We start from the raw sequence: 15,616 nt of genomic DNA on the forward strand, positions 1-15,616 counted from the left end.
ATGTGTTTATGTGTCTGTACAGTAATTAAATCATCTCATCTCATCTCATCTCATCTCATCTCATATGATATGATATGATATAACATGGTCAAATTTAATCTAATCTAATCTAATCTAATCTAATATGACCTGATTTTAGTAATGGAGCGTTGTGTCAGTGTGGTGGCGTGCGGGAGGTCCATGACTCCGTGGCAACAGGAGACTACTTTGGAGCAGCTATTGTCACCCAATGGGACAGCAGACAACACTCATCAGAGTGTCCCACTGATGCATTCGGAGAGCTGGAGTTTGCTGGTGCTGGACGCAGACACAGTCATGTGAGTGGCAGACACACACACAAACACACACACGCACACACACACATACACACACACACACACACACACACACACACACACACACACACACACAGGTAATGTGACACCCACTGGCCCAAAAAAATACTTTTTCTCCAACCTTTGTATTTTGACCCACCTGTGTCAGAGTTCAGGTAGAGCAGGGGAACTTGTGTATTATCAGGTCACCACTCTGCCTCACAACTACACCAGCTACTAACAGGCCTCAACATAACTGACTGCCTCTCCTGATCCCTGGAGAACACAGATCAGAGGGCTTCCTGTATCATGAAGCTGCTCACTTTTAACCAGGTAGATCTCCATGATAACTAGGTAGATCCCATGGTAACCAGGGTAAATCACCTATGAGGCATAGCTAACCTGCTCCAGAGCTTAGGCCTCTATTAACAAGCAAGTTCAACAGACCCAGGATAACTTTTGTTGTCTGGTTAAACAGGACCTAACATTATACGACATTGACCTGCACTACAAAGCTGGTTATCACCTGGTAGCTATGGGTTTACCTGTCCAGGTACGAGCTCCTTCATGTCAGTTTATGACATGAGAAGAAATGCTGATGCCTGCAGGTAAATCCAAATATTGTCAGTATGAATTTTATCATGTTGATTGATTTGTTTGAGTGGATGTGACGTAGTCCCTGTACCTGATATGGTGGAACCGACAGCAACCTGTCAGGAGACCTGATGAGGTCTGGTTTTAGTCCCAGGTGGACTGAGGTCAGACCTGCAGTATGAGTGATGATCAGATCATACCAATGATGTATCCTCCCTCTTTCTGTCCAGTTTCTGCGGCTGTCGTGTGACACATCGCCTCAGATCGTCTACACCCTGATGACGGCTCACTGGGGTCTGCCCTCACCCAACCTGGTGGTGTCGGTGGTGGGGGGCGAGGGCCATGGGAAGATCAAGACATGGGTGAAAGATGTCCTGAGAAACGGGCTGGTCAGAGCTGCACAGAGCACAGGTATCAACCAGAGTCACCACTGGGACCAGCAGAAACCAGTAGAAACAAGCATAAACCAACAGAAACCAGTAAAAACAAGCATAAACCAACAGAAACCAGTAGAAACAACATGTTTCTGTTGACACAGGATAAAAACTGATGTTGGTCCTGGATCAGAGATAATTCACCACAGACTGAGTCTGAATCTAAGTCTGTTTAATGATGTTTGAATATATGACTTTAAACCACTGTGATCTACACTGTGACCCCCCCCTTGCTCAGGGGCCTGGATCTTGACAGGGGGTCTGAGGGAGGGCGTGTCCTGCTGTGTGGGTGAGGCAGTGAGGGACCACGCCGCCGCTGCTCCGGCTCTCTCCCAGAAGAAAGTGATCGCTGTGGGACTGGCTCCCTGGGGCCTGGTCCACAATAGACAGCAGCTCGTCAACGTCCAGGTACCATCACACTTTATGTGACTGTCCTGAGTTCACACCCCTCATCTGTCCTGAGCTTCCCCCCAGGTGGTCTACTCCTGTTTAAAGAGTTACATTACAAGGTGAACTACACCTTTGAGTCCTCTGACAGGAACACACCTGATCTCACACCTGTCACAAACAGAACCAGTCACAGACTGGTGATCCTCTTCCTCCTCCTGGAGGAAGCAGGCAGCTGTGACTCAGAGACACAAAGAGGAGAAACAGATCTGTGACAGAGGTCACAAACAGATAGAGAAAAGGAGGCGGAGCCTGTATGACAGACAGATGAGGACATTACAGTTACATCAGTTACATCATGTCTACAGGACCCTGACAGGGACAAAAGAGTTGAGAATAAAGTCTAATAATAAAGATCAGTAGATGTTTGTATGGATCAGTGGATGTTCTTCTGTTGGAGTCTTTCCATGTGTCCTCTCTGGTTTTAAAACAGAGCTTCTAACAAACAGAGGAGAGTTTATCACTAAATAACTCCATCAGAACTATTAGAGCTTCATCTGAACTGAACACAGATTCTTTAATCCACAGGATCCTGACAGTGATGAAGCTGTGACTCTCATCTTCATCACTGCAGCTCAGAATAACAGGAGGAGACTCAGTGAGCAGAAATGGAAATAAAAACTAAACCTCTGATGTCTTTGATTAGATCAATTATCCATACACTGATCAATATTTCATCATTAGAAATGAACATTTCAGTCTCACTGACTTCATCACACATCAACTACTCTCTTCACTTTCACTGTTTGATCTCCACCACATGTTCACAATAAACCTGCTCCTCATCCTCAGTGTAACTCTGCGTCTTTATCTTCTCTGGTCATGTGATCTTGTTCTTGTAACTGTGACTGAACTCACCTGCAGGTGTCTCACTTCTGAGATACTTAAGTCATGGTTCTGATGTGACAGCTGGTGTGAGGCTCATTGAGTCCACGTCAGTCCTCCTGGATCCTGGACTCACCTGACTCTGGCTCCTCTGTGTGTTGAAGGGCAGTTTCCCTGCTCGGTACTACGTCCAGAACACGTCACGCGACTCCTTCTGCCTGGACAACAACTGCCAGGCTTTCCTCCTGGTGGATGATGGGAGTGTTGGTCGGCGGGGGGGCGAGGCGGCCTTTCGTGCTAATCTGGAGGACTACATTTCCCATCAGCGCACTGGCATCTGGGGTGAGACAGAGACAGATTTCTACATGTAGAGCAAATGGATGAGTTCAGACATGACAGAGTCACAGTGTCACACCTGACGCAGAGGGAGGGGTCTCTGACATCCAGGCTCCACTCCTCTGCTGACAGGTAGAGCTGAATGAAGGTGTGTCAGCTGTGTCACAGGTGACTTCAGTGCAGATGAGTATCAGACTCACTCTGCCGAAGTAAACGACTGACTGCATCAATAATGTGTTAGAAGAAGAAACTCAGTGTGTCGCTTGGGTGAGTCAGGTCAGTCATGATGAAGCTCATATGTTGCACTGTCCTCACCAAACTCACAGGATGTGACACTGACACTCAGCAGGCGGTTCACACACACACACACACACACACACACACACACACACACACACACACATCTGGATGTAGTACCTGGACACACACACACACACAAACGCTGTACCTGCCTGCCCTCTAGTGGTGAGTTGTAGAGCATGTGTCTGATGTGTGTTTATGATAATAGATGTTACTGGTGGTGTAAGCAGAAAACTTCTCTCATTTGTTCTCACTTCCTGTCCTGGACCAACAGGAAGTGGCAGTATTGAAATCCCAGTGCTGTGCATGCTCATCTCTGGAGACGCCACCATGCTGGAGGTGAGGAGCTGTCACAGAGTTATTTATAGAGTCAGAGCTCAGGTATAGATGAGCTCATGTGTTATCAAGTGTGAGGGATTTAATCTCAGAGCAGGTGAGACCTGTCCCTGCTGATGACACAGTGTCTGATGTTCCACAGGTGTGTGATGTCACTGAAGTTAGTTTTTACTCATCAGCTCTGTAGAGGACAGGTGTCTCTGTCTCTGACTGAATAATGAAACTGTGTCCTCTCGTCCTCGTCCTCAGAGACTGGATGCCTCTCTGAGGAAAGCTACACCCTGGTTAGTCCTGGCTGGTTCTGGTCCAGCTGCAGACCTTATCAGTGACCTGCTGGGTGATCTGTCCTCCGTCCCCCTCAGTCCCACCTCTCCCCCTGCAGAGGGGGAGGCCGCTCAGGGCCTCAGCACAGAGCTCCGTGACAGGGTCCGTGAGAAGGTCCGGAAACACTTCCCGTCTGAATCTGAGCTGGAGAGACTGGTGGACAGTGTGAGTCAGTTAGCTCATGTACACGTCATGATGTCAGTCACATAGCAGCTGGAGTTTCCTGCTCTTTTTGGACACGTAACTGACGTCACATCCAGTCTGATGTGTTTCCTGTCTGTGTGAAGGTTATTGTGATGAGCAGGAGGCAGGATGTCTGATGACTGTGTGTGTGTGTGTCTGTGTGTTCATGAATAAGTGTTGTATCTCTGTCTCTGTCCAGGCTCTCAGCATCCATCAGAACAGAGAGCTCATCACTGTGTTCCACGGAGAACAGGAGGGTTCTGATGACTTTGATACAGTTCTCCTCAAAGCTCTCGTCAGAGGTGAGTCAATTAATTAAACCATAGAGAGGTTTCACAGAGCAAGCTCCCCCAGACCTGAGTCTGGTCTCAGGACTGACCTCCAGACCTGAGGACCAGGACAAAGCCAGGAAAGATCATTTAAAAATGAACATCATGTTGTATTGAAGAAGACTTGAAACTAGAAAAATGTTTACTGAGGTAATAAATCAGTGAGAAGTCGAGACATTTTCACATAGACTTCAATACAATCAGACTTCTGTTTACAACCAGTGGAGTCGCCCACTGATGGTCATTAAATAGAATGCAGCTTTAAGGCTCTTCAGCACTGCCTTCACTTTTTAGACCCAGAGTCTATGTCCAGGTTTATAGACGGTCTGTGGTGTGTGGAGCAGCCCCCCTAACTCACAAAAACCCTAACTTCATCACTGTCCAGTTTTATTAATCCACTGTCCATTACTGTACAATACAAGTTATGTGTGTGTATGTGTGTGTGTGTGTGTGTGTGTGTGTGTGTGGGTGAAGCTAGTAAACGTGTGTGCAGTGCAGCCAGTGAGTGCACTGAGGAGCTGAAACTGGCTGTGGCCTGGAACAGAGTGGACATCGCTAAAGCTGAGCTCTTCAACGGAGACATACAGTGGAAGGTCAGAGTCATACTGAAACACCTGTACACCTGTATCACTTGTACACCTGTACATTTGTATCACCAGTACACCTGTATCACCTGTACATCTGTATCGCCTGTATCACCTATACACCTTTATCACCTGTACACTTGTATCACCTGTACACCTACACACCTGTACAACTGTATCACTGTACACCTGCATCACCTGTACACCTGTATCATCTGTATCAACTGTACAACTGTACACCTGGAGTGTCACAGTGCACAGCCTCAGCTCCTCCTTCTGTCTGATGTTAGTGCTGAGGTTCATTAGAATCAGAATCTCTTTCTGCAGAGGAGCCTGAGGAGAAGGAGAAGGAGGAGGAGAGGAGGAGGAGCTCAGTGAACTCCAGGACAGTCACAAGTTTCTCTGAATGAGTCTGAATCTGTAAATGACCACAGTTTGATCACATGATGATCACATGTTGATCACATAATGATCACCATGTTTATAACATGTAAATTTTTATCACTAGTTGATCACAAATTGATTGTGTGTTGATTACTAGTTAATCACGTGTTGATTACATGTTGACATGTTGACCGTCATGCTGTGATGTGGTTACAGACGTGGTCCTGGATGCTTCAGTCACATGATGCTGATGATTGTGTTTTCAGTATGACGACCTGGAGGACTCCATGACAGACGCACTGATCAACGACAAGCCTCAGTTTGTGCGTCTGTTTTGTGAGAACGGTCTGAACATCCTGGACTACCTGACGTACCGGCGCCTGGAGAGCCTGTACCGCTCACTGTCAGACAGCTCTCTGGTCTACACGCTGCTGCAGAGGCGTCTGAGTGAGAGGCAGGCCCTGGCGGGGTCCCTGCCCAGCCTGGACAGGCTTGTGACATCCCCCCTGAAGAGTCCACAGAGTGCCCTCACTGGCCCCGCCTCCGCGATGGAGCTGAGCTTGTATGAGGTGAGGAGGAAGAGGGAGGATGAAGAGGAGGGAGTAACTAATGACACTGTTAATGGGACAGTGGGTGAGAGGATGTTGATGTCATGACTTGTTTACTCACTAATGAACAACATGTTGCAGGCTACAATAGATTTTGTTTAGTAACCATAGAAACAAGCTGTTCACAGGACGACATCATCATCACCTTCACACGATGTGACACAGAAACACTGTAGGGAACCATGTTGATCTGAGTTCTGTCACATAATCATCAGAGTACACAAGGATGTACAGGTAGAGGTACAATAACCACACACACCTGTACAGGTGTTTCACTGCAGCTGTGTGAATTTCACTGTGCAGCTGTTGGACTTCTGATGTTTATCCTGTGCTGTGATACTGACGCGTGTTCTGATGCTGCAGGTGTCCCGTTTGCTGTGGGACCTGCTGGGTGACGTCTGTCAGCCTTTCTACTACGGACCTCTGGGCCTGGACCCCAGCTCCAGCACCAGGAGGACTCTCAGGGTCAGTGAGCCAGAGTCTGTGTGCAGCTCCTGAGTTAGACGGTGTTAAAGTTCTTTGTCACTGAAACAACAGTCAAAGCTGCTGCGTCAGTATAATCTAACCTGTGATAACAGGTGGTCTATCCAGGTCTGACTCCCTCACCTGAGACTCTGTCTTTACCTGCAGAACGTCAACAAGATGCTGCTGGGGGAATGTCTGTACCGGGACCAGCGCTGCCTCTCACCCTGGGCGGCCCTCTTCATCTGGGCTGTCCTGCAGAACCGCAGGGAAATGGCTGTTTACTTCTGGGAGATGGTGAGACTCAGCTGAAACCCTCAGATCCAGTTTCATCTGAACCCTCAGATCCAGTTTCATCTGTCTGTGTGTTTCCTCTCAGGCGGGGGAGTCGGTGCTGAGCGCTCTGGGGGGCTGTAAGCTGCTGAGGGAGCTCTCTAAGCTGGAGAGTGAGACGGAGAACAAACTGTCCATGAAGGAGCTGGCACAGACATTTGAGGACCTGGCTCACGGTGAGTCTCTGTTCTCTACATGATTGACTCAGGAGTTCACAGCTGCAGGACCTCCTCCTCTAAACATCAGCTACCTGTGTCAGCCTAGAGGCTGGACCTGTAACAGTCCGTCATTCATCAGGATACCTGTTCCTCTCTGACAGACATAGACAACACAGTAACTGGACATATCAACGTCTCCTCCAGGGACCAGTCAGACCAGTTCCGTCAGACCTGGACCTGTTAGCCTGTTACCATTTAAACACACAGTAGAGACTGATGTTGCCATTGGTAACAGACAAGTCGTCATCTACCTGCTGCAGAGAGCTCACTCTCACCTGGAACCAGCTGCTCATTCTACACCATCTGTCCTCTGCTTCTGACAGAGAAGCTGCAGGTGACGAGGGCAGACTCCTCTTCCACCTGCTGGGTCACAGACCACCTGACAGACTGTGTGACAGGAGTGGTCCAGGAGCCCCACAGGGACTGTGTCCACTCCTGTTCAACTGCGACAGCTCAGACTGTCACACCACAGATGTAATCAGCAGTGGTCAGTTGTATGAGTGATGAGCAGGGGGAGGATTACAGACCACCGGTAGACCACTTTGTGGAGTGGTCTGGAAAAATGTAATGTCTCTGGAGGGGATTCGGCCACAGTGGCTGGGCAACAGGTGACCCACCAGGCTTATCAGGATGAAACTGGTGCAATATTTCACCAGGTGAGACCTCTCCTCTGGACCATAACCTTTCCAGCCAACCAGGTACAGAAAACCCCTCCCATGGCAACGAAGAGTACTGAGCCAGGTGGTTGGAAGATTAGTTACAAACTGTAGGGCTGCTAAAGATCCTGGGTCCCTCTTTCTACTTCCTCGTTTAGTTTAGTCAGGAAACAGCAGGAAGGGGGTCTAGATTAAACTGTAATAGCCCCAGTGTATTCTAGGAGATGATGTTGACATGGTAGACCAACGGCAACAACTATTTACAACTCCACACCTCAGACTTAGGACCACAGACCTCAAACCACAGACCTCCGACCACAGACAACAGAACTAAGACCTTAGATCCCACACCACAGACCTCAGACCACATATCTCAGACCACAGGCCACAGACCTCAGACCTCAGAACACAGATATCAAACCTCAGACCTCAGATCTTAGACATGGACCTCAGACCTCAGACCATAGACTTCAGTCCTCAGACCTCAATTCCTTGCCTACTGTAAAACATTCTCTTAACCGAGTTAAACCGAGTTTCAATCAAGCTCAGAGGAAAGTGTTTTTTTACTTTTCAACTGCAACCGTAAAGTGAAACCCTGTTGCCTAGCAACCTAGAAAAGCCATGTTTCAGCCATGAGTGTTGTTTGTGTGTTCAGATGTGTTCGGTGAGTGTTACCAGAACAGCGAGAGCCGTGCCTTCACTCTCCTCATAAGGAAATCTCCAGTGTGGGGCGGAGCTACATGTCTACAGATGGCCACTGCAGCTGATGCCCGCCTGTTCTTCAGCCATGACGGCGTTCAGGTAGAGATGCTGTCCTCGGGCCAATCAGCAGCATTCACAGATGCATGATCAACAGAGTTACTGGTCAGGGTTGGGGGGCTGGTTATGATCTGACAGTGTAAATGAACCTGTTGATGTTGATGATGATGATGATGATGATGATGCTCTCTGCTGTAGTCTCTGCTTTCTCAGATCTGGTGGGGTGACATGGAGAGGAACACTGAGGTCTGGAAACTGGTTCTCACCTTCTTCCTGCCCCCCCTCCTCTACACAGACCTCATCAGCTTCAGGTCAGGGTTGCTGCTGTGTGGTTATTGTGTATTTTATCTTCTGATTGTGGGTCAGTGCTGTGACTCCTTCCAGGTTTCAGGTCTTGTGTCCTGGTCTGTGTCTTACTGTCATCATCACAGCTCATTGCAGGTTCTCCTCCTGTGTGTTACAGGGAGCAGGAGGAGGAGGGGAGATCTGTGGAGCTGTATCACGGTAGAGACACAGACAGTCTTGAAGGGAATGATGCCACCGTCTTCTCCCTGGCTGACATCATACAAACGTAAACACAAACACACAAACAAAGAGCTCATCATGTTGTGTTGGTTTCCTTCCTCAGTCTTAATGATTCTCTGTCGCTGCAGTGAGGAAGACGCTGAAGAGTTGAGAGCTCTGAAAGACAAATTGAGAGGTCAGTCAACCCCCCCCCCCCCTTCCTCCTTCTCCTATTGGTAGTGGTTGATATGGTTTGGTGTAATTTAGCCCTGTAACTTTACTGACTTTAGGCAGTTGAGAGGCTGAGACCATTAACCACTAACTGGTGGTTTAGTTAAATTAAAGTCCACTCTGCTGAGGTGTGACCCAGCCTGTTGTAGATTTTTTTTAATGTCATATTTAAATCCCTTCATGCATTTTTGGCTCCAGCCACCTGGAGGTTCACTGAGCCCCCTGAACTGAAATTTGAATTCACATAAATACCAGTGGAAAAGATTAGATTGTTCTTTTTGGACCAGCACTGTTTCACACTGAGATCAGAGCTGAGGTGAAAATAAGTGATTCTGTTGCACCACTTGTATAAATGCAGATAGTCCACCAGAGGGCGTCAGTAGCCCAGGTACCTGTAAATCAAGAGGAGTCAGTTCACCTACACCTGTCAACACAGGTTGATTACAGTGGGTTCTTCAGTAGCTGCTGTTTCATTAGATAATACTTTGACATGTGAAGAGCTGAGGCCACACTTCTCAATGAATGAATGAACTTGTTAATGAGCAAGGTCCAGATGGACTGAGATTAACAGAGTGGTCGAGGATCTGCAGTGATTTGAGCATCAAGTCCTTGTGGTGAGAAAGGAGCTGAGTCTCAGTTCACCTGTCGATCAGGTTCCAGCCTCATCACATCCTCAGGACTGAAGAGTCTGGACATGAGGAAGGATCTTGTAAAGGAGTCAGCTGATGTGGTTTGGGGAACTGATCTGACCTTCACTGGCCTGTTGCATCATAGATATGTGGTGATGGATGAATGGATGGATGGATGAACAGATGAATGCATGGATAAACAGATGGATTGATTGTTGATGGATGGATGGACAAACAGATGGATGAATGAATGGATGAACAGATGGATGAATGAATGGATGAACAGATGGATGAATAAATGAACAGATGGATGGATTGATGAACAGATGGATGGATGAACAGACAGAAGAATGGAAGAACTGATGGATGGATGGATCATCGATGATGGATGGATGAATGAATAAACAGATGGATGGATGAACAGATGGGTGGATGGATGGGTGAATGGATGATGGATGGATGAATAGATAGATGGATAGATTAATGGATGAACAGATGGAAGAATGGATGAACAGATGGATGGATGAACAGATGATGTTGGATTGTTGATGGATGGATGGATGGATGAATGGATAAACAGATGGATGAATGGATGAACAGATGGATGGGGGATGAGTGGATGAACAGATGGATGGATGGATGAATAGATGGATGATGGATGAGCAGATGGATGAATGGATGAACAGATGGATGGATGAATAGATGGATGATGGATGAGCAGATGGATGAATGGATGAACAGATGGATGGATGAATAGATGGATGAACAGATGGATGGATGAATGGATGAACAGATGGATGGATGGATGAACAGATGGATGTATGTCATTAAATTCCAATATAACTTCACAAAACATTACTTCACAGAAATAGCAGGAGAACAGCTTCGAAGCTCAAAGTGTCACCAACAGTTTTAAGTTTCCTGTGTGTTATGGTCTTCTGAGGTCCACTGAGTGTCTTCAGTAAAATGTTTTGTCTGACAGGTTGTTGAATCTTAACTGTCTCCTCTTTTCTTCAGACTCTCTGTCACCCAGCTCTAAGAGACCCTTTATTGTGTCCCGGTGGAGACAGTTCTGGTTTGCCCCAGTCACCTCGTTCCTTGGTAACGTGCTGATGTACTTCCTCTTCCTCTGCCTGTTTGCCTACGTTCTGCTGGTAGACTTCAAGCCCCCACCCCCTGACGGTCCCACGACTCTGGAGTTTGTGCTTTACTTTTGGGTTTTCACCTTAGTGTGTGAGGAGATTCGACAGGTTGGTTGACACACACGTTGGCTGTCTTGAAGTGGTCCGGTCAATAGTAGAATGAGTTTACACCTATATGACATCCAGAGAAGCACTCTGATGAACACAGTGCCTAAGCCAACACACTCCATCCACCTGCTTTCGCCATATCAAACTACACTCTTCTGTCACTGACACAGACTCACACACTGCACACATACCCATATCCATCCACACACAGGACCTGACTCCTCTCTCTCTGGCTGACAGACCTTCTTTGTGGGCAGCACCTTCATCCTCCAGAGGATGAGGAATTACATCCAGGATGTGTGGAACAAGTGTGATCTGACGGCCATCATCCTCTTCATTCTGGCTCTGTGCTGCAGGTAACTCAAGCACGGAACACCAGGCCTCTGCTGCCAGTCATTTTCCTTTTTAAATTGTTTTCTCATATATTTCTCCCTGTCTGATCTGAATATGATTATCTGATCTGGTCATATGACTTCATGTTGCGGGTGAATATGTACACTGCAGCACTTTGTGTGACATAAACCCCTGACTTCCAGGATGTTACCCCAGTCGTATGAGTTTGGCCGAGCAGTCATGGCCATAGACTTCATGGTCTTCACTCTGCGTCTGATCCACATCTTTGCTATACACAAACAGCTTGGACCCAAAATCATCATTGTTGGCAAAATGGTGAGTGCAGACAAAACTCACACAGCAACCTGGGTAACAACCAAAGCAAAGTGAAACAGAAACATCAGTCACACCACAGAGCTGTATAACAGTTAGGCTTTCAGATACTCCCTCTGTAGAAAGACAATCCAGCAGTTGTGATGAACACTGCACCAACATTTAGGATTGAAGAATCAGCATATTTTCATGGATCTGTATCAGCTAAAGAAAGTTAAAATCCAGTCCTTTCTTCTCTGAACTTAACCGATACTGTGTAACCATCAGGCTCAGATATCAAAACAGGGTCTAAGTTCATACTTGTAGATTCAGCGTCACACAGTGTGACTGAGTTTTACACAGTTTCCTGTATCCACTCACACAACAACACTTCTTCTAGGCAATGCAGCTTTTTTAACTATGCTTCAAAATTATTGAAAACCCTGCCAAGAGACTTCTGGTCGAAACATCGTTGAGATGGCCACATGGTGAGAGAGCTCCCGACCGAACCAGCGTAATTAGAAAAATACCCCAAAACAAATTGAGAAATTCAATTCAATTGTGAGATCTAGGGTGGGGGCGTAAGACATATACCAAGACACAGAGTAATAAACACCATCGGAGGGCAGAAACTCATGAAAGAGACGAGGCGGAGCAACGTAAACAAGGCTTAAGCTAGTGAACAACGAGCGAATAAAACATGCAAGCCCCAGCTGGAGAAATGGCTGATTTGGAGTTGATTCTGCAGGAATTAAGAGGATTTTGCCAAGAAAAGAAAGAGCAATTAGACACAATTAAAGAAGAAATTACAAAGGTGAACAACAGGCTGGGGGAAGCGGAGGAGCGAATTGAGAAAGCTGAGGAAAGAATTCAGAATGTGGAAGAGGTCGTGACGGAGATGCTGAAGCTACACACAAAGCTAGACGATAAGTTAATGGATTTGGAGAGCCGCTCGAGACGTGGGAATATAAGGATTTACAAGGTGCCGGAGGGGTCTGAGAAAGAATCACCAACGATGGTTTCATTTGTGAAAAAACTACTCCGAGAAGGCCTCGGGTTAACACAGGACATAGCGATCGAAAGAGCACACCGTTCAGCGGGACCACAATCACCAGAAGAAGCGCCGCCACGCTCCATCATAGTGAAGTTTCTAATCTTTAAAACGAAAGAGACTCTACTCCATAAGGCATGGCAGAAGAAAGGATTTTCTTGGCAAGAAAACCAAATAAAGTTGGATCACGATTATTCACCACGCATTCTCAAAAAGCGAAGAGAGTATGCAGAGGTCGTAGGGGGGTTAAAGAAAACCAAGGTCAATTCCAGACTCTCTTCCCAGCCAGGCTATGGGGGAGACACAAAGATGGAACCAAAGTTTATGAGACAACAAAGGAAGCAACCAAAGACCTGTTAAAAAGACGCTACACTGTGACGATCTTCCAACCTCTGGAGACATTGATGGAGCAGGTGCGGCAGCTGACCTGGAGGAGAATAAAATGACGAGCGATGAAGGGCACACTCAACGCGGGACAAGATTTAAACTACAAGGAGAAACTCCGAGCCTTCAGGAGATCTTCACCGGCACCCACTGTGAACTAATGGATTACACTCTATTTTCCATTACCATTTTTTCCTTCCTCTCTTTCAGTTCGGGCTAAGCCAGTCCGAGGTTGGGTGATCCAGCTATAATTAAAGGTGCCAACCCACTAGATTATAAAAAGGTTCATCGGGGTCTACTTTTTTGTTATGTGTATGGCAAGGGCCCCTTTCACTGGACACAGGAGGAGGACTTTCCCTTTGGAGCCTTTTTTGTGAGGCTAACCAGGGTCAGGTTAATAGACCCCTACTTAATTGAGTTATTTGTTCACTACTCATTTGTTCACTGCCTGCCAGTTCATGCAGGGAGGGGAGAACTTACCAATTTCATGAAAGTGGTTGAAGGGGAAATCACATAGATGCAAAACAGATCTATAAAAATAGCCTCGTTTAATGTAAATTTTGAACTCAATCCAATAAATAGGGGGAAAATTTTGTCAAAACTTCAAATAAAATCAAATACAATTCAAATAGCGTTCTTACAAGAATTCTATCTTGACGACTCAGAACATGCTAAATTGAACAGATCAGGATTTAGACGTGTTTATTTTTCTTCCCATAGATCTGGGAGGCGGAGGGGAATGGCAATTTTGATATCCAGTGCTGTTAATTACGAACACATATCTGAATATAAAGATAAGGAGGGTAGATTTGCTATAATCACAGGTAAGATAGACGGTACTGTGATGAGTCTCTTCAATGTGGCTGCTCCTCCTGGTCCTTCTATAAATATATATTTGAACTAATGATAACAAAAAGCCAAGGGATCTTAATTTGTGGCGGTGATTTTAATAAATGGACTCCTCTAATGAAAAATCCGACACAAAGAAAATCAGTAAAAGAATCAGCAATTTGATGTCTGAAATGGAAGATAGATAGATGTGTGGACAGAGGAAAATCCTACAGGTTGGGAAAATACACATTACTCAGCTGCCCATAACATCTATTCCCGGATAGACTACTTTTTCACATTTAAAAAAGACACTTATAAATTAGACAAATGTGAAATAGGTCCCTTTACATGTCTGTCCACTTAGAAAATAGGACTAGGTCTACCCTTTGGAGGTGGAACTCAAATATTTTAGATCACCGAGCTATCAAAAAAAAACAAACGAGGATTTGAAAATTAAATCATATTTAGATTACAATGATAACAAGGAAGTGATGCCTCCAATACTCTGGAACGCACTTAAGGCTCTGATTAGAGGTAAAATAATAGCTATCTCTTCCAATGAAAAGAAACTTAGACAACAAAAACTCAAAAACTTAGAGGACAAGTTGAAGAAACTTCAGAATGAACAGGAAGCCCAACCACAAATTAAAGACGACCACCAAACTGAGGCCTTTTTATCCTCAATACACGGTCATGTCCAAGTAGAACAATTAATTAATATCTGAAATAACAAAAGAGGAGATACAGGCGGCAATTGAAAGATTAAAGGGGGGGAAGTCTGCGGGGACAGATGGATTCACTTCAGAGTGGTACAAAATAATGCAGGACCAACTAGTTCCAACTCTTTTAGAAGCATTTAGTTGGGTGTTGGAAAAGAAGAGTATTCCCCCTTCACGGAGAGATGCAATAATTTCTGTCATTCCCAAGGAAGGGAAGGACAAATTGGAATGTGGGAGCTATCGCCTGGTGAGTGCTCTAAATATTGACTACAAACTATTCACCTCCATACTATCCAAAAGATTAGAATTGATTCTACCAGATTTAATACATAAAGACCATTTGATTATCCTACTACCAGTTGCGGTTCTATCTTGTATGACGCCCTTGGCTGATAGAATGACATAACAATAATATAACAGCAAATAGAATAACACACTTAAGAGAATCTAATTATTACAATATTGCACTTAGTCAATACGCCATCAACCAAGAGTGAAGACTAAACCAATTCACCTTGGTATGCAGATTCATTTTGTATTATTTTCGACAGTTTCACACAACCCAGAAAAATAACATGTGAAACTATAGGCCTGTATTCGATATATGAATGAAATGTGATTTATTTGGAAGCAATTCGTGGTGTGACTGACTTTAGCCTACATTAGCTGTGCACCATTAGATGGCCAGTAGGGAGACCAGAGGTCCACAGGTGAACCTATCCCCCACCGCCCTCTTCCACAACCTGTGTGTGAGCCAACAAAATAGAGGGCGCCCACTCCCCACACAGTGACATGATATGATTGACTTGACGTGCAAATGAGCGATAGAAAACCAGGTTGCGCAAATGAAAGCTTCTACATATTCTGTTTTTTTGTTTTTTTGTGAGCGCTTGTGCCACCCTCTCACAAGATGCCAAGCAGGGCGGCTGACCATATCGCCCATATC

The 15,616-nt window shown here is 45.8% G+C and overlaps 1 protein-coding gene across 1 annotated transcript in view; it reads left to right on the forward strand.

The window, feature by feature from the left end:
• Window positions 1-15,616, forward strand: part of trpm4a (transient receptor potential cation channel, subfamily M, member 4a) — a 28,580-nt gene that overhangs the window by 4,352 nt on the left and 8,612 nt on the right. The window contains exons 3-21 of the mRNA XM_071501418.1: window positions 140-317; window positions 1,139-1,319; window positions 1,581-1,750; window positions 2,779-2,956; window positions 3,525-3,589; window positions 3,836-4,075; window positions 4,293-4,395; window positions 4,897-5,015; window positions 5,657-5,959; window positions 6,362-6,463; window positions 6,629-6,757; window positions 6,840-6,969; window positions 8,323-8,468; window positions 8,625-8,737; window positions 8,890-8,997; window positions 9,080-9,126; window positions 10,808-11,040; window positions 11,281-11,396; window positions 11,577-11,709. Coding sequence (XP_071357519.1) covers window positions 140-317; window positions 1,139-1,319; window positions 1,581-1,750; window positions 2,779-2,956; window positions 3,525-3,589; window positions 3,836-4,075; window positions 4,293-4,395; window positions 4,897-5,015; window positions 5,657-5,959; window positions 6,362-6,463; window positions 6,629-6,757; window positions 6,840-6,969; window positions 8,323-8,468; window positions 8,625-8,737; window positions 8,890-8,997; window positions 9,080-9,126; window positions 10,808-11,040; window positions 11,281-11,396; window positions 11,577-11,709 — 2,794 coding nt within the window. The remainder of the gene's footprint in view (window positions 1-139; window positions 318-1,138; window positions 1,320-1,580; window positions 1,751-2,778; window positions 2,957-3,524; window positions 3,590-3,835; window positions 4,076-4,292; window positions 4,396-4,896; window positions 5,016-5,656; window positions 5,960-6,361; window positions 6,464-6,628; window positions 6,758-6,839; window positions 6,970-8,322; window positions 8,469-8,624; window positions 8,738-8,889; window positions 8,998-9,079; window positions 9,127-10,807; window positions 11,041-11,280; window positions 11,397-11,576; window positions 11,710-15,616) is intronic.

Source organism: Trachinotus anak, unplaced genomic scaffold (genome assembly GCF_046630095.1).
Source record: "Trachinotus anak isolate AG129_WGS33_773 ecotype Australia unplaced genomic scaffold, CSIRO_AGI_Tana_v1 ptg000017l, whole genome shotgun sequence".
Taxonomy (NCBI): domain Eukaryota; kingdom Metazoa; phylum Chordata; class Actinopteri; order Carangiformes; family Carangidae; genus Trachinotus; species Trachinotus anak.